The 19,673-nt window shown below is 48.8% G+C and overlaps 10 protein-coding genes across 10 annotated transcripts; 7 read left to right on the forward strand and 3 right to left on the reverse strand.

Moving 5' to 3' along the window:
• Positions 1-10: 10 nt before the first annotated feature.
• FOBCDRAFT_223608 (uncharacterized protein) lies at positions 11-1,045 on the forward strand. Its single transcript, XM_059609636.1, has 2 exons — positions 11-615; positions 700-1,045. Exons 1-2 carry the CDS (start codon positions 153-155, stop codon positions 807-809), a joined length of 573 nt encoding a protein of 190 aa, XP_059467222.1. The 5' UTR covers positions 11-152; the 3' UTR covers positions 810-1,045.
• Positions 1,046-1,863: 818 nt separating this feature from the next.
• FOBCDRAFT_293295 (Metallo-dependent phosphatase-like protein) lies at positions 1,864-2,782 on the forward strand (the record flags this gene model as incomplete). The annotated part of the gene is made up of 1 exon (XM_031184232.3): positions 1,864-2,782. Exon 1 carries the CDS (start codon positions 1,874-1,876, stop codon positions 2,780-2,782), a length of 909 nt encoding a protein of 302 aa, XP_031039874.2. The 5' UTR covers positions 1,864-1,873.
• Positions 2,783-2,832: 50 nt separating this feature from the next.
• On the reverse strand, positions 2,833-3,423 carry FOBCDRAFT_293297 (uncharacterized protein; the record flags this gene model as incomplete). The annotated part of the gene is made up of 1 exon (XM_054704649.1): positions 2,833-3,423. The coding sequence occupies one exon, from the start codon at positions 3,421-3,423 to the stop codon at positions 2,833-2,835; it is 591 nt and encodes a 196-aa protein (XP_054560624.1).
• Positions 3,424-3,761: 338 nt separating this feature from the next.
• Positions 3,762-4,388, forward strand: FOBCDRAFT_293299 (uncharacterized protein; the record flags this gene model as incomplete). Its single annotated transcript, XM_031184235.3, has 1 exon — positions 3,762-4,388. The coding sequence occupies one exon, from the start codon at positions 3,762-3,764 to the stop codon at positions 4,335-4,337; it is 576 nt and encodes a 191-aa protein (XP_031039877.2). The 3' UTR covers positions 4,338-4,388.
• Positions 4,389-5,283: 895 nt separating this feature from the next.
• Positions 5,284-7,022, forward strand: FOBCDRAFT_35956 (uncharacterized protein). Its single transcript, XM_031184236.3, has 2 exons — positions 5,284-5,833; positions 5,895-7,022. Exons 1-2 carry the CDS (start codon positions 5,582-5,584, stop codon positions 6,801-6,803), a joined length of 1,161 nt encoding a protein of 386 aa, XP_031039878.1. The 5' UTR covers positions 5,284-5,581; the 3' UTR covers positions 6,804-7,022.
• Positions 7,023-9,699: 2,677 nt separating this feature from the next.
• On the forward strand, positions 9,700-11,583 carry FOBCDRAFT_35962 (acyltransferase family-domain-containing protein). The gene is made up of 2 exons (XM_031184237.3): positions 9,700-10,626; positions 10,675-11,583. Exons 1-2 carry the CDS (start codon positions 9,825-9,827, stop codon positions 11,433-11,435), a joined length of 1,563 nt encoding a protein of 520 aa, XP_031039879.2. The 5' UTR covers positions 9,700-9,824; the 3' UTR covers positions 11,436-11,583.
• Positions 11,584-11,731: 148 nt separating this feature from the next.
• Positions 11,732-13,860, reverse strand: FOBCDRAFT_260929 (amidohydrolase 3). Its single transcript, XM_031184238.3, has 3 exons — positions 13,291-13,860; positions 12,767-13,238; positions 11,732-12,717 (listed from the first exon to the last, which is right to left on the reverse strand). The coding sequence occupies exons 1-3, from the start codon at positions 13,747-13,749 to the stop codon at positions 11,861-11,863; spliced, it is 1,788 nt and encodes a 595-aa protein (XP_031039880.2). The 5' UTR covers positions 13,750-13,860; the 3' UTR covers positions 11,732-11,860.
• A 747-nt stretch (positions 13,861-14,607) lies between these two features.
• On the forward strand, positions 14,608-15,495 carry FOBCDRAFT_135344 (protein-tyrosine phosphatase-like protein; the record flags this gene model as incomplete). The annotated part of the gene is made up of 2 exons (XM_031184240.2): positions 14,608-15,112; positions 15,170-15,495. 2 exons carry the CDS (start codon positions 14,608-14,610, stop codon positions 15,493-15,495), a joined length of 831 nt encoding a protein of 276 aa, XP_031039882.2.
• A 924-nt stretch (positions 15,496-16,419) lies between these two features.
• FOBCDRAFT_293302 (uncharacterized protein) lies at positions 16,420-16,933 on the forward strand (the record flags this gene model as incomplete). The annotated part of the gene is made up of 2 exons (XM_031184241.3): positions 16,420-16,818; positions 16,871-16,933. Exons 1-2 carry the CDS (start codon positions 16,537-16,539, stop codon positions 16,931-16,933), a joined length of 345 nt encoding a protein of 114 aa, XP_031039883.1. The 5' UTR covers positions 16,420-16,536.
• A 419-nt stretch (positions 16,934-17,352) lies between these two features.
• Positions 17,353-19,415, reverse strand: FOBCDRAFT_319585 (uncharacterized protein; the record flags this gene model as incomplete). The annotated part of the gene is made up of 2 exons (XM_031184242.3): positions 19,211-19,415; positions 17,353-19,163 (listed from the first exon to the last, which is right to left on the reverse strand). The coding sequence occupies exons 1-2, from the start codon at positions 19,326-19,328 to the stop codon at positions 17,353-17,355; spliced, it is 1,929 nt and encodes a 642-aa protein (XP_031039884.3). The 5' UTR covers positions 19,329-19,415.
• Positions 19,416-19,673: the final 258 nt, after the last annotated feature.

The raw sequence follows: 19,673 nt of genomic DNA on the forward strand, positions 1-19,673 counted from the left end.
AAAGCTACTGATCACCTCTCAATGCGAACTACCTATATACAGACCCCTTATTTGCAAGCAAGCAATCCCTTTCTCTATGCGGTTGACTGCGGCTTTCCCCTTACATATACCAGTAAGTCATATACCAACACTGGACTTATAAACGAAGGATCATGACTGGCGATGACTCCAGAGGAGGGGCAAGCAACTGCAAAAGCCATTACAGTGAGGGCCAGCATAGCAACAGTCATGCCAAGGGCCACCACAGCAAAAGTCATCATGATAAGAGCAGTAGGCCGGAGACAGGCACCAGGGCTACTGAGGACCTATACGGCATGGAGTCGGGGGCCAACAAAAAGAAGAAGCGCTGCCATCATCGTCCCAAGCCTAAGCCGAGACTCCCAACTGACTTCCTTGCCCTTCTGTGCTGGGATTCTTGGCTCCCGTGGCCGATTGATTCCAAGAAAACCCAGATCGACAAAGCATCGCGCAAGCACAAGAGGTCTAGGAAGAGAACATCTCACTCGGGCACCTCACATCGTGTGCAATATTGGGTTCGGGAGGTGTCTTCTCAAGTGGCACCCTCCGTTCCCACGATACCGCCAACTGTGGCATCTCTAGCACCATCAGCCCCCCCTTCACATTCAGTTTCGTCATCCTAGCCGAGGCTGCGGAGGCTGCTTCGAATAACGGTAAGAATATGGATAGAGGTGCACTCACATCATGCAATGCTAACTTTAGTGAAAAGGGCGGACCAAGAAACAACTCAGTGCTCACCGACATGGCAGGAGTTTTGGTGCGGCTTGAAGGATAACAGTTCACACAACTGATCAGTATATGTAGGAGGCTGATGGGACAGCAGCGGGACTTTTGGTCGACGAAGATCCGAGACAGAAGCACATGGTTTAGCGTTGGAGACAAAGACGAAAAGAACAGCAACGCCTGCACAGTGAAGAGCACCAGAGACTTACCTACCTTATGCAAACAAGAAAAAGAAATCGGTATGGACATTTGGCTTCGATAAGAATGCCGGCGGAGAGACGGCCACCTTCTCTGTATGAAACAGAAAGTGTGTATGCGCGGAGGACAACAAACTGTGCGTTTAACAGGTGACGGTCCTGAAAGTAGAGCACAACGGCCTGCAGGTCAAATGGTGGTGTCCAACTATGGGCCCAGTGCTTGATATCAAGAAATGGGACCTCGCAGTGTCTTCTGATGCCCAGCATGATAGGTGATGAACTTCCGAGAAACGACGTTGCCTATGACAGCTACAGCTGGTCCCTTTGATGATGGGAGATATTCCGTACTCTATATTTATCTGTTCAGATTCGCTTTTTGTTTTCCAGTGCTCCGATACGAAATAATCCATACATCAGCTTAACTTCTCATTTCAATTTCTGTTATTGCATTCCCGTTTCCATGGTTGAGTCAATCCACTGTGTCTTAAGAGCGTGGTCAGCAACTGACGAGAGCTAGCCAAAGAGGAATTAAGATGCTATCAAAACGATAAACCAAAACTCTGGAGGCTTATGGCATGCAACTCCCTATCTACCTACTCGAATCCCGGGCAATGTACCTATAGTAAGGTAATTGAACACTACCCACCTCAGTTTGGCGGGCTTCTTTTCACGCACCATTTGTATTCAGAGTTTTATATCACAAGCCTTAGACTTAATATGTATCTGAGTCGGCAACCTAAGTCAGAAAAGGTTCACAGAACTGGATAACGCCGGCCTGGGACAAAGGCTTCAGTTATGGCTCTGCCTGTTGATGCCTAAAGTTACATCGCTGCAATAAACCTAAAGGTAAGGTAGGTACCTTCTTATATAAGGTATGTACCATTATTCTCAGAAGCATTTTGTTTTCTGTGCTTCATCCATTACTCACCAACAGAATGCTTTTCGGCACACAGAAAACCGACCTCGACGTATTGTTGAATCGTCCACGTCCCACCAAATGGCAAGAATTCTGGTCTAACCCGTGCATATTTCTTGCGCATTTCTTATACACTCGTCGTCGCATTATCCACGAGCCTCCCGCAAATCCCATCTCTGCTGTGTGCATATCAGACACGCATAATTCTCAACCTCATCTACCCTTCGGAGATATACTCATTCACGCCGGAGATCTTACACAGTCAGGATCGTTAGGAGAGCTAAAGGCTACTATTGCTTGGCTCAACTCTCAACCACACACACACAAGGTTGTCGTGGCAGGAAACCACGACTTACTGCTCGATCAAGGCTGTGATCGTCGGGGGCAAGCAGCAGCTGAAGGAGAATGCCTAGACTGGGGAGACTGCATTTATCTTGAGAATGAGACCACAACCGTTACCTGCGACAGCGGACGAAGTTTGAAGATATATGGATGCCCTCTATCACCTCACCACGGAAACTGGTCGTTTCAATACCCGCGAAGCAAAGATGTTTGGTCAGGTACGGTTCCGAACGATATTGATGTTCTCGTCACTCACGGCCCTCCTTTTGCCCATCTCGATCTAAATCTCGGATGTTATTATCTTCTTCAAGCGCTTTGGCGCACCCGTCCTCTGCTGCATGTTTTCGGGCATGTACATGAAGGATATGGGCAGGAATCTGTGGTTTTTGATAGACTGCAGAAGACATATGAGAAGGCTTTATGTGATGGAAACTTATGGAGTTTAATGAAGCTATCCAAGGAGTTTTTGAGATCGCTACCAACGAGAAAGAAGCAGGTGACGACGACCTGTCAGCTTGTGAACCCAGCAATGGTTGGCGGACTAAGAGATAATGAGAAGAGACAACCAATCAAAGTTATTATTTAATTTTCTTGTCGAAGTGACTACAAGAGCACCTGAGTACCATGATTTTCGCCCTAAACAAAGGCCACATGTGGCTCAGTAACAATTATGTTCATAGCCAGAAACTCGGCGCTTCGGAACCTGTCCTCTGGCGTTTCACCAGAAGAGTTTGGGATGGTGATCGGCTCATCCAGACGACGCACAGCCTTGGCCCAGGATGGTTGAAGTTCAAGAACTACTTCACGGGCACGCAGTTCCGCCTCGGCTTCTGCACCAGCAATGATCGCAGGACATCCCCGTGGTAAGCCTCTTTCAATGAGTCGGTTGAAGACCTTTGCGAGGTAGTGGGTGAGAACAGCAAGGATCGCATAGCGGGCTGGGTCTGTATCTTCAGGATCCGGGATAGCCTTCACAGACCATGTAGATTGTTTGAAGAAGTACTCCATCTCAGAGCGAAGCCCGGCGGTATATCCAACGACGAGGTACTCGTACATTCGGTAGAGGGACGCGACAGGGTTCTTTCCCTTGGTAAGCGCTGGCTTTCCCTGGCGCTCATGTCGTTGAGCGAGCAACCAAGCAACTTCCGGAGCATCGTGCATTTGGCCAGAAGAAGAGAGACAGTTGAGGTTCTGGTAGACAGCACGGATTGCTGGAAGACAAGGCATGGTGGACGCTTCTATGAAACAGTTAGATTCTTTCTTGTCTGTGTTAAGTATTTCTTCGGAAGTTCCATTGATGTCCTTCACACATACCTTTTTGACCATACGTGAATTTCTAGAGTTGTTAGTTCTAAGTTTGAGAAAAGGTCGTTCTAATGCAAGAATGAAAGTAATATACCTAGAGCACGAATCAACACCTTTGACCGGCACTGGCTCACAGCTGCAATGCTCTGCCTAACATTTCCGCCTCTGAATTACCTAGCCTCCCATTCTAATATCTGCATCAACTTTGGTCATCACCCATAATCATTTAAACAGCTTGTATTTTGCACGACGACAGCACCATGGGACAGGCTGCGTCCAGGTGGGCGCAGAGAAGAGGTGCAGATACACTGCGCGAGCTAAAACCCCAGAAGACGCCTGGTCATGATGTTCCAGCTCCAAACTTTCGACGTGAAACTCTCCTTGCAGCTCTTTCAAACGTGGCGGCTGCGATCAACAAGAAACATGGAAACGTCACCATCATCGCTGTTGGCAGCGCAGTCAACACCATTTATCTGCAGTCTCGTGAGGCTACGCACGATGTCGACTTCTTCAACGACAATCTGACACCTGAAGACTTCGAGCACCTTGTGGCGGGCATCCGGTCTGCATCAAAGAAGGACAAGACATTGATTTCAGACTGGCTCAACAACCGCACTATATTCTTTATCCCAAAGGATAAACAACGAACGCTCTCGCAGCAAGCATATAATCAGCGGGAAGTCATTTTCGAGGAGCCTTGCTTAACTGTACTCGCTGCGCCTTGGGAATATGCATTCTGCTGTAAGATCGATCGCCTTTCTGGAGCCGGACTTCATACTCCTGAGTCATACGATGCGAGCGATGTTGTTGAATATTTGCACCGTTACTTGACCTAAGCTGAAGCTTGAAAATATTCCAAAATCAACCGTCCAGGCCTAGTATGCCCAGTTTTCGCTTGAATGGAATGCCAAGACAGACGAAGTTCTTCAGTCTAATAACGATTTATATGTAAAGCGCTTTGGGGTCAAGGCCCCCATCATCTAATGCTTTGCGCACTGCAAAACGCAGGTACAAAAGTCATGCCTATAGGCCATCAAGAAACATTGCTAAGTACGAGAAAGCAGACTCTCTGTGCTTCCACGATCCGAGGAAATGCCAAACATTGAATCACGCGATAAGGAGCTTGTTCGGTAATATGGCATGTCTTTGCGGTGGCATCTCCGGAGAACCCCCCCCACTTGTTCCGGCCTGCCGGCAGCGGCCGGAAAGAAGAGCGTCAAGGGCGGGGCGGGGCGCGGAATTAGAAAAGTCGGGGCCGTTATTGGCCTGCGGGGTTGGGGCTGGCAGTTTTCCACGGCTTCTTGAGATAAGGTAGTCAATGGATTGATCTAATGGATCTTTGGAAGACTTTAGACGCGTTCCGGGAGATTTGACATATAATTCGGAGTTCCGTCATACCTAAGACTAGAATCTGGTGACAATTGATCGAATTGTCTAATCCATCACAACGGTTCCTCCGAGTCAACCCTTGTAAGAAAATGTCCCCAAACAGAAGGATTCCGAGGTGCTTTTAAGGGTCTCTCTGCTGGTTCGATGACAGTGAAGCGAGGTCGGCAGTCGCCGGCGCAGCTCAGCTAAGACAGTTGAGGAAATTTTCCAGTGGCAATCGGTAGCGATTGGGCGATATTATGGAGTCGGGGTGGATTGATTCCTCTGATTGGGCAGAACAGACTTTCCGAACTTGACCGACCACGCCGCGTGCACATGCGCAAGAAGGAAATCGCTGACGGGCTCAGTTATACCAGCGCTCTCATTGGCAATTGCTGTTCTATCTCAGGTTCTAGTCCCCAACACCCGACCTTTATTATCTTTTCCCTCCCCAACTTCCATCTTGTCTTACTCTGCTCCTTCAGATCCTCTCGATACCCCTTGTCTTACTGTTCGTGATTTGCGTTGTTTCATCTTTCAATCGTCATCCTTCCGACCTGTCCCGCCATCACAAGGACCCCCAGTTGACCGTTGAATTTTTGGCCACCTTACGCCCGAGGCCCGCCATCTGTTTCGCCCTGAAACTTTCGCTCTTCATCCTTACAAAACCAACCATCTTCTGTCCAAACCACCATCAATCGTAATCGCCATCATGTCTTTCTCCAGCCTTGTTCAGGACTTGAGCCTTCGCGACTCCAATGGCGCTCGCCGCCCTCAGATCCCCGGCCCCCGCTCATCCGTCTCGACTCTCGATGACCGAGCTTCACACGTCTCGCGTGCTATGTCCTACACCAGCACTGCTGCCACCAGCGTTAGCATTTCCGGCGATATTTCAAGCCAGCTTCATGGTGGTTACTTCCACCCTCTGGCCCGGTCATGGCAGGCCGAGCGCCAACTCACAAAGGTATGTAGCGTAATTGAGCCCTTAGTCACTAAGACCGAGGTGTCTAACAGGATGTATATAGTCCATGCTCATCTACCCTCTCTTCGTCACCGACGGCGAAGGCGACATGATTCTCGTCCCTTCTCTACCCGGCCAGCACCAGCTCAGCTGTGACAAGCTGATTCCCTTCCTCGAGCCCCTCGTTCATAAGGGCCTCCGCTCTGTTATGCTCTTTGGTGTCCCCATGCAAACTGGTACAAAGGACGCTCTGGGTACCGCCGCTGACGACCCCGAAGGACCTGTCATCAAGGCCATTCAAATCATTCGCCGCCGTTTCCCTCAGCTCTTCATCTGCTGTGATGTCTGTCTTTGCGAGTACACTTCTCATGGCCACTGCGGTATTCTCCGTGATGATGGCAGTCTGAACAACCAGTTGTCTGTCGACCGTATCTCTGATGTCGCCATCGCTTATGCTAAGGCTGGTGCTCACTGCGTAGCTCCTTCAGACATGAACGACGGCCGCATTCGCGCCATCAAGCTTAAACTAATTGAGGAGGGAATTGCCCACAAGACCGTTCTTATGTCATACTCAGCCAAGTTCTCAGGCTGCTTGTATGGCCCCTTCCGAGATGCCGCCGGCTCAGCACCTTCATTTGGTGACCGCAAGTGCTACCAGCTTCCTCCCGGTGGTCGTGGCCTCGCACGACGTGCCATCGTGCGAGATATCAATGAGGGAGCCGATATTATTATGGTGAAGCCTGCTAGTCAGTATCTCGACATTATCAGTGATGCCAAGGATCTGGGTAAAGATCTTCCCGTGGCTGCATACCAGGTCAGTGGTGAGTATGCTATGATACATGCCGGAGCCAAGGCTGGAGTCTTCGATCTCAAGGCAATGGCTTTCGAGTCAACAGAAGGCATTCTTCGAGCTGGCGCTACTATTGTGGTCAGCTACTTCACCCCTGACTTCCTCGACTGGCTCGAAAACTAGGGATTGCAAATTCTACATGTGATACAATGAGATTTATCTTAGGGCGTTGGCAGGTGTTTTGGACGAAAATGTGGGCGTTTCATAAATCAAGGAAGGGAACAGGGGATTTGATTATATCACATCAAAAGGGACTATACGAATGGAATCAAGAAGCGCTCGCTAATGAAAGACAATATACATACGAACTTGGTGTTAAATCCAATTGACTTGATGTCACTGATGCTTGTTCATATATGACACCGATAAACTCAGCAACTTCAACAAATATAGCTAGGTAATGGGTTGACAGGACTGCAGGCTGAGTCGACGATCAAGTACAGATTGTATAGCGCGGTGGGCCATGAAAAGGAAATGTAGCGTATCTGTCAGGCTCTACTAATGCTGCTGGGGTTCGGTTTTGGATGAATGGCAAGCACAGATGACGTGTCGTCTGTTCAGCTCATCTGTCAAGATGAGGTCGGCGAGAAACTAGATGGCTGGCAGTGAAGCGTGATAGTGATAGTCGTGTAGATCACAGCACACTTTGAAACCATCGGCAGAAGCAGGTCCACAGGGCGATGTTTGCAATGTTAGTAGATGCGAGATAGGACCTGGCAAGCTTATATGTTTTACGGTACGAGGTAGTGAGGATTGGTACCTTGTGGTCAGTTAGCTACTTACGGTATTTGGCAGACTGAAGCAGATATAAAATCATCAATGCCGAGGTGTACAGTGCATAACACATCATGCATAGATTCAAAATACGGTATCAAGACGCAACATGAACACTGTCTATTCGCCAGCCCCTATCGTCTACGATGGAAATCTGGGTCCTCTTGTTTTTGTCGTCGTCAGCTGTGAGCTCATGAGGCGCCGTGTTGACGCGCTGGGAGCTCTCCCTTCCCTGAAGCAGAGCCCAGTTTTTCTCCACATGAGAGTCCAGTTGTCGTGTCAGAGAGAGCGAAGAGGAAAACAAGCTTTATTGGTTGTTTCATGTTGACGATTGAGATCGGCCGCAGAGAAGAGGATTTGAGATCGAAGTCAGGACGAACCAACAAACGAACCAACTAGTTTGCCAAGTGTTGATCGACTACGCACCAAGTTAGTATCCTCAATGATGTCTGGGTTCACATAGAGCTCGAATTAGCTGGCCGCATGAGTTATGCTAGAGGTTATGGCTCTTTTACAGTTTAGGATGGTGTCGTGTTTGAGTTACGCTTCACCGGGAATTTAGTCGAGCTGTAACGCCGGGAATACTACCTTGTGTGCTGCCGACCAGTCGTCTTAGATGGCAGCTTGAAGTGGCGCAGATGATAGATGATGATGGGCCGTGTGATCATCAGGGCGGATCTCTCATCTTGCGTAACTGAGGATGTGCTGTTCCTCAATGGCTCTGCCGTAAAGTCGAAGCCGCTTAGCCGAGCCAAACATTTATATGCAACCCTTGAAGCTCTGTATTGTTCAGATGAGACAATATCCGGTGCACCGGTGGAATGCCTGCATCACCAGTCTAGATATCCATAGCAGTTGAAAGGGTAGGGGAGGCTATAGTACCTTACGTACGCGCGTTTCCGAGGGAGCATCCCAGTATCTGGAACCCTACATGTTGGAAATAATTGGGTCTGGCGGGATCGTTTGGGCGTTATCATACTTGTGTGGTGGGTCCAAGTTAGAGCGGGTTCGACGTCAGGGCGAAATAATGCATATGAAGAAGAATAATAGAGTCGTCGATTTGAAAAATATCGGAGAGTCTATAATTACTGGAGTATGTGCAACAACAATCGAAATATTAAGAAGTCAAGAATAATCCTGCGAAAAAAGGTATGCAGTTAAAGTTATCCAATAGACGGAAATAAAGAAACGGGCAGATTTACAGGGGTAAAAACCTTGGCTTTTTCTTAACCAATGCTTATTACTTACCTGAATCGACACCCCAGTTTTAAAATAGATGTCTCACCATGGCGTGGAAAATAAAGGTATCATGGCATTGTCTTTGTAAGCGGCAGCCTCCAGAAACCTCTGTCGTCTTTGATACACATATGATGTTTTAGGTGCGTTTCTTTAAGCCGCATTATCCATCTGCCTACCTTATACAATGATAAAACGTTATGAAATTCTAGCATCATGACACTTTCTATTTCATGCTTAAACTGATATTTGAGGAAAATCGGTTATCGGCATCATATCAAGCACTTGTCATGCAATCATCAACCATCTTTTGCTATAAAAACTCCACAAAGATGCTGCAGATCTCCATTCTTTGCCCCTGGTCCTGACTAGTGTGCGGCTTGAACTGTCGAAGATCGGTAGAATGGTGGGCAATGTGGATATGCATTCATGGCATTTATAACCTGTATTATACTATTATGTATGCATATGAGGAAGCGAAGCAGGGCGTTTCAAGGCGAATCGAGATGTTGAAACACAGCGTGTCTCCAGTGATAGACGTTTGGTTCATGGGACGGTGCGAGTTGATAGGCCATCTCTGTCCGTTCGTGTGAACATCTGGAGCTGAAGCTGGAACGGGAACTGCAGGTGTCTGTCACTTGTATAGCAGTGACACTGTGAGATACTGTATAACCCTGACTCCCAATCCCAACACTATGTATACCATAAGGTAGTTTGCCTTTCCTTGTTTCCTTCTCTTTGTCGTCGTCGTCGTCGTCCTTTGTTCTCTACATCAACGGCCGTGTTTCTTCAGTACCTACAGAGACTACAAGAGATCCCCTGGTGGCCATCTCTTGGCATCTCTAGTCCTCACTCTCCTCCTCGTTTCCTCCTCCACAGCTGATCTCTCGGCAAACACTCGTCCAGATTTCCTCCAGTTTTTGTTTTACTTTGGTCAAAACTGTTCTATTTGTTTCCTGTACCGGTGATTGAAAGATTATCACACTCCTTCCATTTATGTCATTTTTTGTTCCACGCTTCCACTTGGTAACTCACGCCCTTTTTCCTTCCTACCTTGCGTCCTAGGCCACTTCCTTCCTCGTTTTCCATCTCTGCCATCTCAGGACCGTCCAAAAGATCTCTGAACTTTCAACTATGAGTCGTCATTCTCATTCGATACACTCACTATCTGACGAGGAGAAGATGGGGTTGCTCGACAACAGGTCTGTCTCCGACGTTGACAGTGACAGTGGTCGAGATGATCAAGACCACCATCGGCTTCACTTTGAGAAATGGGCCGGCCCCATTCTCGCTCCTGTGGACTACGTTCGTTCAACCCCCTGGAGAGTTTACCTAGTTCGCTTCGCCTGGTTCTTCGTTCCCAGTTATCTACAGGGACGACATGCTCGTGAACAGATTCGACCGACCAAGCTCGCTCCTACAGCCTACCTCGACGGTATGCGAGGTGTTGCCGCCCTTGTCGTCTTGTTCTGTCATTTCTTCTACCAGGCATTCGTCATCGCCAAAGGCTGGGGCTGTGACGATGCCCACTACAACGTCTTGAAGCTACCAATTATCCGATTGTGGTATCAGGGCCCTCCAGCCGTCTGTCTTTTCTTTGTCATCTCGGGATATGCCCTCTCCTATCGACCTCTCAAGCTCATCCGGGGTAGGAACACTCAGGACTTCTCGACTACCATGAGTTCTCTAGTGTTCCGACGAGGCATACGTCTATACCTTCCAACCGCCATCTCCACCCTAATGATCGTCTCCTTCATCCGCTTGGGTGTTTACGAATGGACGAGAGAGTTTGCCATGGACCGTACTTTCATGAGGAACGTCAGAGAACCTCATCCTTCGCGTCTCCCTACAAACTATGCTCAGTTCGCAGAATGGGCAAAGGATATGTTCGATTTTGTCCATGTCTTCGGCTGGAAGACCCACGGTGGAAGCACCAGTAAGTCAAATCATCCACTTAAACAAACCCTACTAACCATTCATCTAGACTATGACCAGCATCTGTGGACCATCCCTGTTGAGTTTCGTTGCTCGCTGTATCTCTTCCTCACCCTAATAGCCACTGCTCGACTTCGAAGTCAGTACCGATTCATCACAGTTGCCGGTATAATGCTCTTTACCTACCGAAATTCCCGTTGGGAATTTCTCATGTTCCTCTGCGGCATGGTCCTGGCTGAGATTGATCTTATCCGCGGCGCCCACGTCTCACCTCCTGCCCTCCCCATCGAGGAGAAGACCCAGTCTAATCACGGCCGTTGGTACCAGAGCGCTTTCTGGGCAATTTTCAGTGTCGCAAGCTTATATCTTATGAGCCAACCCGATGAGGGCGGTGATCGAACACCGGGCTGGATCTACCTTACGTCGCTGATTCCTAAGTGGTGGGCGGCCGAGAAGTACAGATACTGGCAATGTACGGGTGCTGTTATGTTTGTTCTCGCAGTGAGCCGCTCGTCTAACTGGCAGCGCGTATTCAACTCGGCCTTCGTGCAGTACTTGGGCAAGATCTCCTATGCCCTTTATCTTATGCATGGACCCGCCATCCATGCCGTTGGATATCATTTCGAAAAATGGTGCTATAGCGTGACGGGCACCGAGGGGCACCGCTTCACTGCTGGTTTTGTCCTGAGCTCGCTCTTTGTGATTCCAACTATCTTTTGGTGGGCTGATGTATTCTGGCGAGCGGTCGATATCCCAACGGTCAAATTTGCAAAATGGTGGGAAAACAAACTTACTGTTAAGTCGGACTAGAGTTCATGGCACCAGAAGAAAACTGATTCGTGATATTCGGCGTTGGAGGTTAGCGTCTTGCAAGTTTTTGGTTCTAAAGAGGCTGGTCTTCGTTCCGAAGACCTATTCCGCGGCGTTTGGGTGGTTGATTTCTATCACACAAGGGACAGAGGTGGGAGTCCGTTTCTTTCATCCCGGGAGAGGTCTATGAGATGTCGTGACTTGGTGGCATCCAGACGTTCCATTCGGTTGCTATAACAGTACCATATTAAAAGAACTGTTAGATCATTTTGTGTGCGAATATAGGTGCAGAGAGATCAACAAAATACAACTTTTATTTCTAGCTTTATCATGTGTACATCAGCTATGTCTAACTTGGCAATTATCCAAACTCTTGGGCCCTCTTCTTGATGGTTTTTTTCCTTATGGTAAATAGGGCCGGCTTTCTAGTCAGCGTTAGATCGTGCATACACCTGTTTGCCTGCCACCCATGTCTCCTTAACCTTTAGGGTGCGTAAATCATCTATATCATAAGACTCAATAGGGGTATCAAGGACCACCCAATCAGCTAAAGCACCCTCGCGGATGACACCAGCGCGACTATCAAGAAAGGCCCCATAAGCAGGAGCTCCCGTGAATCCCCACATCGCTTCATCTAAGCTCAATGCCTCTTCTGTGTGCCAGCCATCAGGGCTATCGTCTGTTCCACGACCCGTATGCGGGCTTCGACGGGTTACGGCGGCGTAGATGCCCTGGAATGGGTTGGGGGGCTCGACAGGAAAATCGCTACCCAGAATCGGATGGGCAGGAAGAACAGAACGCATCCGGTAGGCGGAGGACGAGAGACGGTCCTTACCGAGACGAGCAAGAGCATACTTCATGTCTGATGTTGCATGTGTGGGTTGGATTGAGGGAATGATGCCGAGTTCTAGAATCCGTCGCTGATCTGCTGGGTGAATTATTTGGGCGTGCTCAATGCGAAAGCGATGACGAGCTTGACAAGCAGCACGTGCTTCAATCTGGTCGTGAGACCCATTTACGGGCTGGTCCAGAGTCGAAGGATATGCACCCTGAGCAGTAGCCTCATGAAGACATTGCTGGACAAGAGCCGCCTCAAGAGCGTCAACAGCGTTACGATTGGCAAGATCACCGATAGCATGGATATTGACCTGGTATCCGTCGGCAGCCCAGCGCTTGGTCACATCAGTAAGAGCAGAGGCGTTGATAAGGAGCGAGCCTGATGTCCACGGGTGATCGGAGTATGGGTCGAGCATGGCGCTGCCCCAACTTCCGAGAGCGCCGTCTGTCCGAGGTTAACCACCACCTTAGATGATTTTGAAAGAGACACATACCCGCAAATAGTTTGACACTCTGAACTGCAAAGCGATCATCGTCTCGGGCGAACTTGACAGCTACCTCTGGGCAGTACGAGTTACGCTGAGGACATTCCAACATTGCATAGACACGAAGGGTCCAGTCGTCTCCCGAAGAGAGCTCGTTGTAGAGATTCAAAGTGCCTGGAGTTGCTCCAGCATCGTGCATGCCAACAAGACCAACCTCGTTAAGGCGCTTCATGGCAGTCTTGACTGCACGAGCCTTGAAGTCCCGGCCAGGTTGAGGCCAAATTGAGATGACCATGTCCATGGCATTATCGCAGAAGACACCGAGGCCAGGGTCGCGGATGATCTCACCTCCCGGGACAGCTTCAGGGAGGTCTGATGGAAGGAGATCGAGAACAGGCTGGGAAACCCAAGTGCAGTGAACATCAATGCGATCAAGCATGAGATAGATGCTGCTGAGCTCTGTATCCTGCGTGATATCTGCCTATGAAACTTCTTAGTGTATGGCGGGAAGCTAATAGATATGAGTATCTCACAGCTGTAGGCATACGCCCAAAAAAGGTCTGATCCCATCCAACTCCGCGAACCCAATTATCTTTCGATCCGGCTCCAGGGTTGGCAGAGATATAGTCTTTGATCCTCGTACGCACCTCCGCGAGAGATTGGGCACCGAATAAATCAACAGAGTGGAGGAACTCCCCGTACTGGAGCAAGTGACCATGTCCATCCCAGAGTCCTGGGATCACATAACCATCTATCATCGACTGATCAGCATCTCGTGGGCCAACAGCAGTAAAGACGCCATCCGCAACAGTGAAACATTGAGCTTCAGCGTGCTCAGGATCATGTGTCCGGATGGATTTATAACAATATGTTGCTGAATCTTCCTCGTCCGAAGCTGTGAGTGGCTGTTGAAGACGGTACGCAACTGCAAAAGCGACGACTATGAGGGGCAGTACGAGTCCCCATCTGACCAAAGAGCCTGTGACGGCCATCGTCGAACGCGTGACTTATAATTGAACTGCTAATCCTGATGTAAATAACAGAGCCCAGTTTTGTAAAGGCATCGGATCTTTTAGAGATAGCGATTGTTGGGATGATGTGGGAGCCATGATTTGATAGCTGCGTGTTATCGATAAAGATTTCATTGAATCTTTGTGGGGAAGTTGCATGATACGTGGAAAGAGGTTTGCGTCTCGAACTTTGATTTAGATACGCATCATGGAAAAGAAAATACCTAGTATTTCCTTATAAGATATATCCGCCTAGAATCATCGCATATAAGGTACCTTCCTACCATTAACTTATGAAAAAGATTTGTGTCAGCCAGGGATCCTTGCCCCGTTGTATCTTGATCGTGAGCTTACCCCGGAGTCCTAGCTCTCCACATTGATTCGTACCTTGATTGAATCACCACACCAGATTCTCTTAAGCTCTGGTTAATTTCACAACTGTGAACCCATGTGATATAATTTCAAGGATACATGAGTGCTGCGAATAGCAGCTCTATGGCTCGCTCTCAAACACCAAGCTCCACTGGTCTTCAAATGATGGGCGACAGAGACTTGGAGTCCGTATTTGTGATGACTTGCAATAATTACTGGCTGAATACCTTACGGCAGAAAAGATGCTGCCGGGGCTGATACACTGAGTAGGCAACCTATCTATATCTTTAGATGCCTCCCTAGAACTGCCTATATAACCGCATGGCACTGGCAGACTTGATCCGACAGTGTCAGCTTGACTTTTTTGGAAGCTTCCTATCCATCTCTATCACATCAGCAACAACAGTAACGATAACTGTCATCTTTACAATCTGGCCACCTATAAACAAGAAAAGAACAAACCTAAACATGGCTCTCTCGCGAGCTGAACTCGAGTCCATCGTGGCTGTTCACGTTCGAGAGCCCCTTCCAGCCGACACCCTCACGGCCGCTTTCAACTCCAAACCTTTCATCCCTACTGAATCGATCATCAACCTCCGCGATCTGGGTGCTGTTCCTGGCAGCGCCATACGTCCTGGGCATATCTTCCGTTCTGGTATGCTTGACGCCGCCGCCGCCGACCCAGAAGCTATGGCCTGGCTCACTGCCAATGTCAAAGCTGTTTTTGATCTTCGCAGCAAGGAAGAGCGAGCTACGTATCCCAGTCCAGAAATAACCGGTGTCAAGTTTGTCTTCTGCGAGCGTGTTGCTGAATACCCTCAGCCTAGTCCCGCCGACTTCGCTGTTGATGATGGCAGAACTGCTTGGAGGGAGCAGCTGATGGCTGTCATAGCGGCGTACAAACCCTCTATCCGAGCAGTCCTCGAACACGTGAGGGACAGACCGAACGAGCCCTTTCTCTTTCACTGCACTGGTAGGAAATCATGTTTCTGTTCAAAGGTGTGAAACTAATCGTAAAACTGAGCTATAGCTGGCCGTGACCGCACAGGCGTCATGGCAGGGCTCCTGCAGACCCTTGCCGGCACAAAGCAAGAAGACGTCATTTTCGATTACATGCTATCACGGATCGGAATCGAGCCAGCCCGCGAGCGTCTACTCGTGTTCATCTTGGCAAACATTGACGTGAGGGGCACTGAGGAGCCTGGCTTTTGGAACATGGTTAGCCTACGCCCGAGCTTTTGGAAGGCCTTTGGTCAAGGTGTTGAAGCCGAGTATGGAGGATGGGGTGGCTACGTGAAGGGCCTTGGGTTCTCAACCAAGGATCTGGAGACCATCAAGAAGAACTTGCGGGCTTAGCGATGCCATGGCCGATGCCACCTACTGAAGGCTGAGCAGAGTCGTATTGGAAATGGTTCAAGTTGGCTAAAATGAGGTGTTCCACCGTACAATGTTACGATCTCTATTGCGTCTGTGGTAGGATACGTTGAGTTGATCACATATATGGCTCGATACCGCGACCTAAGGGACCTAAGCAAGTTGGAAATATTGGGTATTCCCTTCTAGGTAATCCTGTCATAGTTGATCTTCCTGCCCATCTCGATCTTGCTCATCATCATCATCATCATTTCATCTCGAAATCTCACTTGAATGGACAAGAAATGATAGGTCCTATTAATAGACGTAACAATAACCAACTTTCACATACTCCTCCTCTCTCAACTTTGTTAAGCCAGTCATTTTCGACTGAGCACCTCATCCAGAATCTAATGCAACTCCCTAAAAATCATCTGCAGCCCTATGACATCACCTCCACCACCAGGACCCCCTGTCTGGGAACCCGTTGGACCCTGCATCTTGAGCAAGGGTCCGCTACCCGCCTACCAATTAAACTCCATTGCACCCCATCTAGTGACGCTTCAGTACATCTCTAAAACGTCAGTTCCGCCACTGTCCTGTAGACCAAGAGCCGATTCGTTCCCTACGTGTACTGTATTTCCAAGTTTTGCTCCTCATCAAGGGTTCTATGGCCATTCCCTCTTTCAGGGTCCAAGTTAGAACTGTAGCATACTAGTTAATAGTTGTATCAACTCTTTTGGATCTGCAGACAACGAGATCCGCTGACCAGGCTTCCCTACGTATTTCATCAATGATCGTAATAGGTGATGCAATAATTCTTGGCCAAGCATGGTTCCATGCTCAAGAACGTTATGTTGCGCAACCATTCAAATGTGTATATAATATCCTGTTACAGCCAGTCTCAATATCGGCATCAGAATCATCAATACAACAGGCCACAAAAGCACAAACACTAACACTAACACACACTATTGACTCTCCCTTCAATCCACGTTAAAACACTCATCTATACCCAATCTACCATACAATCTACCATTCAATATGCCTCTCACACGAACTCACCGTCACACCGCGCCCCGTCGCTCCATCTTTAGCACCCGTCGCCGTGCCCCGGCCCATTCTCACCGTCATACTACAACAACCACAACCACAACCACGAAGCCCCGTCGCCGCGGCATGTTTGGCGGCGGTGCTGGTCGACGAACTCATGCCACGACCACTGCACCTGTTCATCACCACCAGCGCCGACCTTCCATGAAGGACAAGGTCAGCGGTGCCCTCCTCAAGCTCAAGGGTAGTTTGACTCGCCGACCTGGCGTCAAGGTATGTTCGTTCTCACAGCTCTTGGGTTAATGGTATACTAACTTCATTAAAGGCTGCTGGCACTCGACGCATGCGTGGCACCGATGGTCGTGGTGCGCGCCACCACCGCTATTAAACATCCCAAGTAACTTGTCATGTTAAGTGGTCATCAAGTGATACGAGGATACAGGAAATCCTGGAAGTCAAACGGAGTATGGAATAACGGACAATGAACTTATACACGAACATGTATGATTATGATAGCGATGATACCCTCCACTGGGAGTTGAGAAGAATAGTATGATCTATTATACTGCTACAAACAAGCACAAATCCGCATTGCCGCCGCCGGTGACTTTATCTATCACAATCTCGCAGCTCGCCCTAACCACATAGCCTTTGGGCCTGCTTTTAATACATATAAGAATGGTTGCTGTTGTTTTGGCCCCTTCCTTGATTACAAATTGTGCCAGTATTCTCATGGGCTTCCATCACCTGCGATGATTTCAGACCACCGCAAAGGTTCACTGACTATGGCCGTGTGCCCCAAACTTGCTAATGTAACTCGTCCATATCAGAAGGGGAAACACCAGCTGGGCGATAAGGTGGCGCCAGCCAAATGTCCTTGTGCAACTTGACCGAATTTTGTAGCACGTAGGGGCTTCGTACCAATTGGAGCATTGATGTTGAGGAGCCTCGGCAGTGGTGAACATTCCCGCACACTGGATCAACCAGCTCATCAATATTGGTGACCGATAGACGAGTCAAGCTCAATCTCTTCCTTTCATATGCCTTCAGGGATGGGCTTGCGTCCATAGATTCCATTCCAAGCTCATTCATATCGTGCTTGACAGGTTCAGAGACACGAACATGAGTATACTGCTGGAGTTGGAGATCCAACTTTTCTAGAGCTTTTTTGCTGGGTGACGGATGTTTCTTCATCCTGTTAGAGATATGCAAGTTTCTATTCGCTTTCTCCGAAAGTCGTCGAGCTTGAGTGACCGAGTTAACCAATACATCGTCACCAGGATCCAAAAGCTTATGGCCCGAAAAGTGGTGTTGCCCGATTTCTTTTCGGCCAGACGTCGATAAAGATCCCAATTTCACATTGCAATGCTTTTCTGGTGTGTGCATATCGCTTACCGCGGAGCAGCAGCCACTGCTCGATGTTGATGGCCGCACGATTAGAATCCGAGGTGTTGAAGATCCGACTGGTGTACTGTTCAAGAACCTATCTTCAATGTTGTCGTCGAATCCCTTCTCGGATTCGAATGGATTGCACAGCGAAGGGGGAGGCGTCTTTTGACCATCGTTTGAACCTTGCTTCAGCCGGTTTTCGAAACATGTTAGAGCTCGCCTATCAGCTCGTTCAGAGAATGGATCCTCCACAAGTTTTCCATTTCTGAGGGACTTCCCATCGTCTGCTAATGGTTTTCTGTTAACGCGACCTCCAACGATTTGCTGGACTTTGCTTTTATTGAGGTTGCCCCCTTCATTCAAGCGGAGCTCAATGTTACTAATCGGAGATGCGTTCTCAGTTCGTGCATGTGAGCGAGGAGTAAGAACAATGCTCCCTCGAATCCACCTATCGCTTTGTTCATCGCCTGAGGGGGGGAAGGCCGGAGCTTGTGTTTCTTCGTGATTCATGACTTTTGGATGGAAGCGATCCCAAGCATTCGAGACTTTTGCACGTACTTTCGACGGTACCATACGCCCGAATCTTGAGGTCGAGCAGTTGGCCTGTTGTGGCGAAGGCTTAAGTGCATTGGTAGCGGCCAGCATAGCGGCCAGTTTTCCAGTAATTTCTTCAGCGGCACACCGGTTTTGGATGTGAGGAATCTGGCACCCTTCTGCAACACGGTTTCTCGCATTCTTGTCACAGGTATTGAACACCACAGATGTTGCCGCTGCGAAGTCTTTCGTAGGGTGAAACTTGAGGGGGTCATAAGACAGCGATCTCGTAGGCCCATGGCGGCGTTGTAAGCTTGTACTTGGTCGCTTTTGTGACGTATCCGTGTGTCTACCAGTCGTGGCAGCTCGTCTAGGAACTCTTCCCAGGGCTTTCGGTGGCGAGTGCTTGCCCATGCGGGAGGTCCGAGGGTGATTATCTAAAGCTCTGAGTGGTGTTTTGATAGGTGAAGGGAGGTCCAGCGGCGAGATAGCTTGACTGCTATCAATCGAAAGCGAGTTCCTCGGTGTAGTGGTCCGGCGCTTTTTTGGAGACAAGTTCTCTCCTCTACTGGAGAGGCGCTCTGGTGTGGAATCGTCTAGTAACCAGCTTGCCATTTCATCCGCAAACTGCGGATCAACCATTTCTCTCTTCCGGGATGCTTGCTTGGGGGGGTTGTTTATATGGAACTCTGCTTCTAAAACAGTTAGAAATTCACCAGGAAAGACATGTGGGATAACATACGCAACCGATCAGGTAGTAAAGGTTTTGGTATGGCTCTTTGGCGACGTGTTCCCAGCGTCCTCAGAATACCTCTGTTTCTCTTCTTGCCGTATGTGATGGTAGCTGGCATGGTTAGCATTTGATGTGATTAGAGTGTTACGAGTGAGATGAAGCTAATCAATGGCTCTGTCCAGCGGTGATGAGTGGGAAATTGGCTGTTATCAACTCAGCCCATCCGTTGAGTGTGAAGAGAAACCGGAGAATTCGCAAGGAGACAGTGATGGGCGAATGCGGCTAAAAGTTTGTCGAAATAGGGTCGGAATCCTCTATCTGTAGTATGTCACTCGAACACCTTCATTCTTCTGCCAAAATGGACTCGTCAAGTCCAAGTATAGAAACGTGATCGAGAAATGAGGTTGTAAGAGTTTGATTGTGAGAGCTGAAAAATGAGTGAGTGGACGAGCTGGCAAAGAATGAGAGAGGA

The sequence above is a fragment of the Fusarium oxysporum genome, chromosome V (genome assembly GCF_013085055.1).
Source record: "Fusarium oxysporum Fo47 chromosome V, complete sequence".
Taxonomy (NCBI): Eukaryota; Fungi; Ascomycota; class Sordariomycetes; order Hypocreales; family Nectriaceae; genus Fusarium; species Fusarium oxysporum.

Excerpts from the sequence above, each read along its gene's own strand:
- FOBCDRAFT_223608 (XM_059609636.1), top strand. The coding sequence starts at position 153 with ATGACTGGCGATGACTCCAGAGGAGGGGCAAGCAACTGCAAAAGCCAT. Across the intron at positions 616-699 it reads TCTAGCACCATCAGCCCCCC|ATCATGCAATGCTAACTTTA; the intron begins CTTCACATTCAG and ends AGGTGCACTCAC.
- FOBCDRAFT_35956 (XM_031184236.3), top strand. The coding sequence starts at position 5,582 with ATGTCTTTCTCCAGCCTTGTTCAGGACTTGAGCCTTCGCGACTCCAAT. Across the intron at positions 5,834-5,894 it reads CCGAGCGCCAACTCACAAAG|TCCATGCTCATCTACCCTCT; the intron begins GTATGTAGCGTA and ends GGATGTATATAG.
- FOBCDRAFT_35962 (XM_031184237.3), top strand. The coding sequence starts at position 9,825 with ATGAGTCGTCATTCTCATTCGATACACTCACTATCTGACGAGGAGAAG. Across the intron at positions 10,627-10,674 it reads GACCCACGGTGGAAGCACCA|ACTATGACCAGCATCTGTGG; the intron begins GTAAGTCAAATC and ends CCATTCATCTAG.
- FOBCDRAFT_260929 (XM_031184238.3), bottom strand. The coding sequence starts at position 13,749 with ATGGCCGTCACAGGCTCTTTGGTCAGATGGGGACTCGTACTGCCCCTC. Across the intron at positions 13,239-13,290 it reads TTGGGCGTATGCCTACAGCT|GCAGATATCACGCAGGATAC; the intron begins GTGAGATACTCA and ends GAAGTTTCATAG. Across the intron at positions 12,718-12,766 it reads GAGTGTCAAACTATTTGCGG|ACGGCGCTCTCGGAAGTTGG; the intron begins GTATGTGTCTCT and ends AACCTCGGACAG.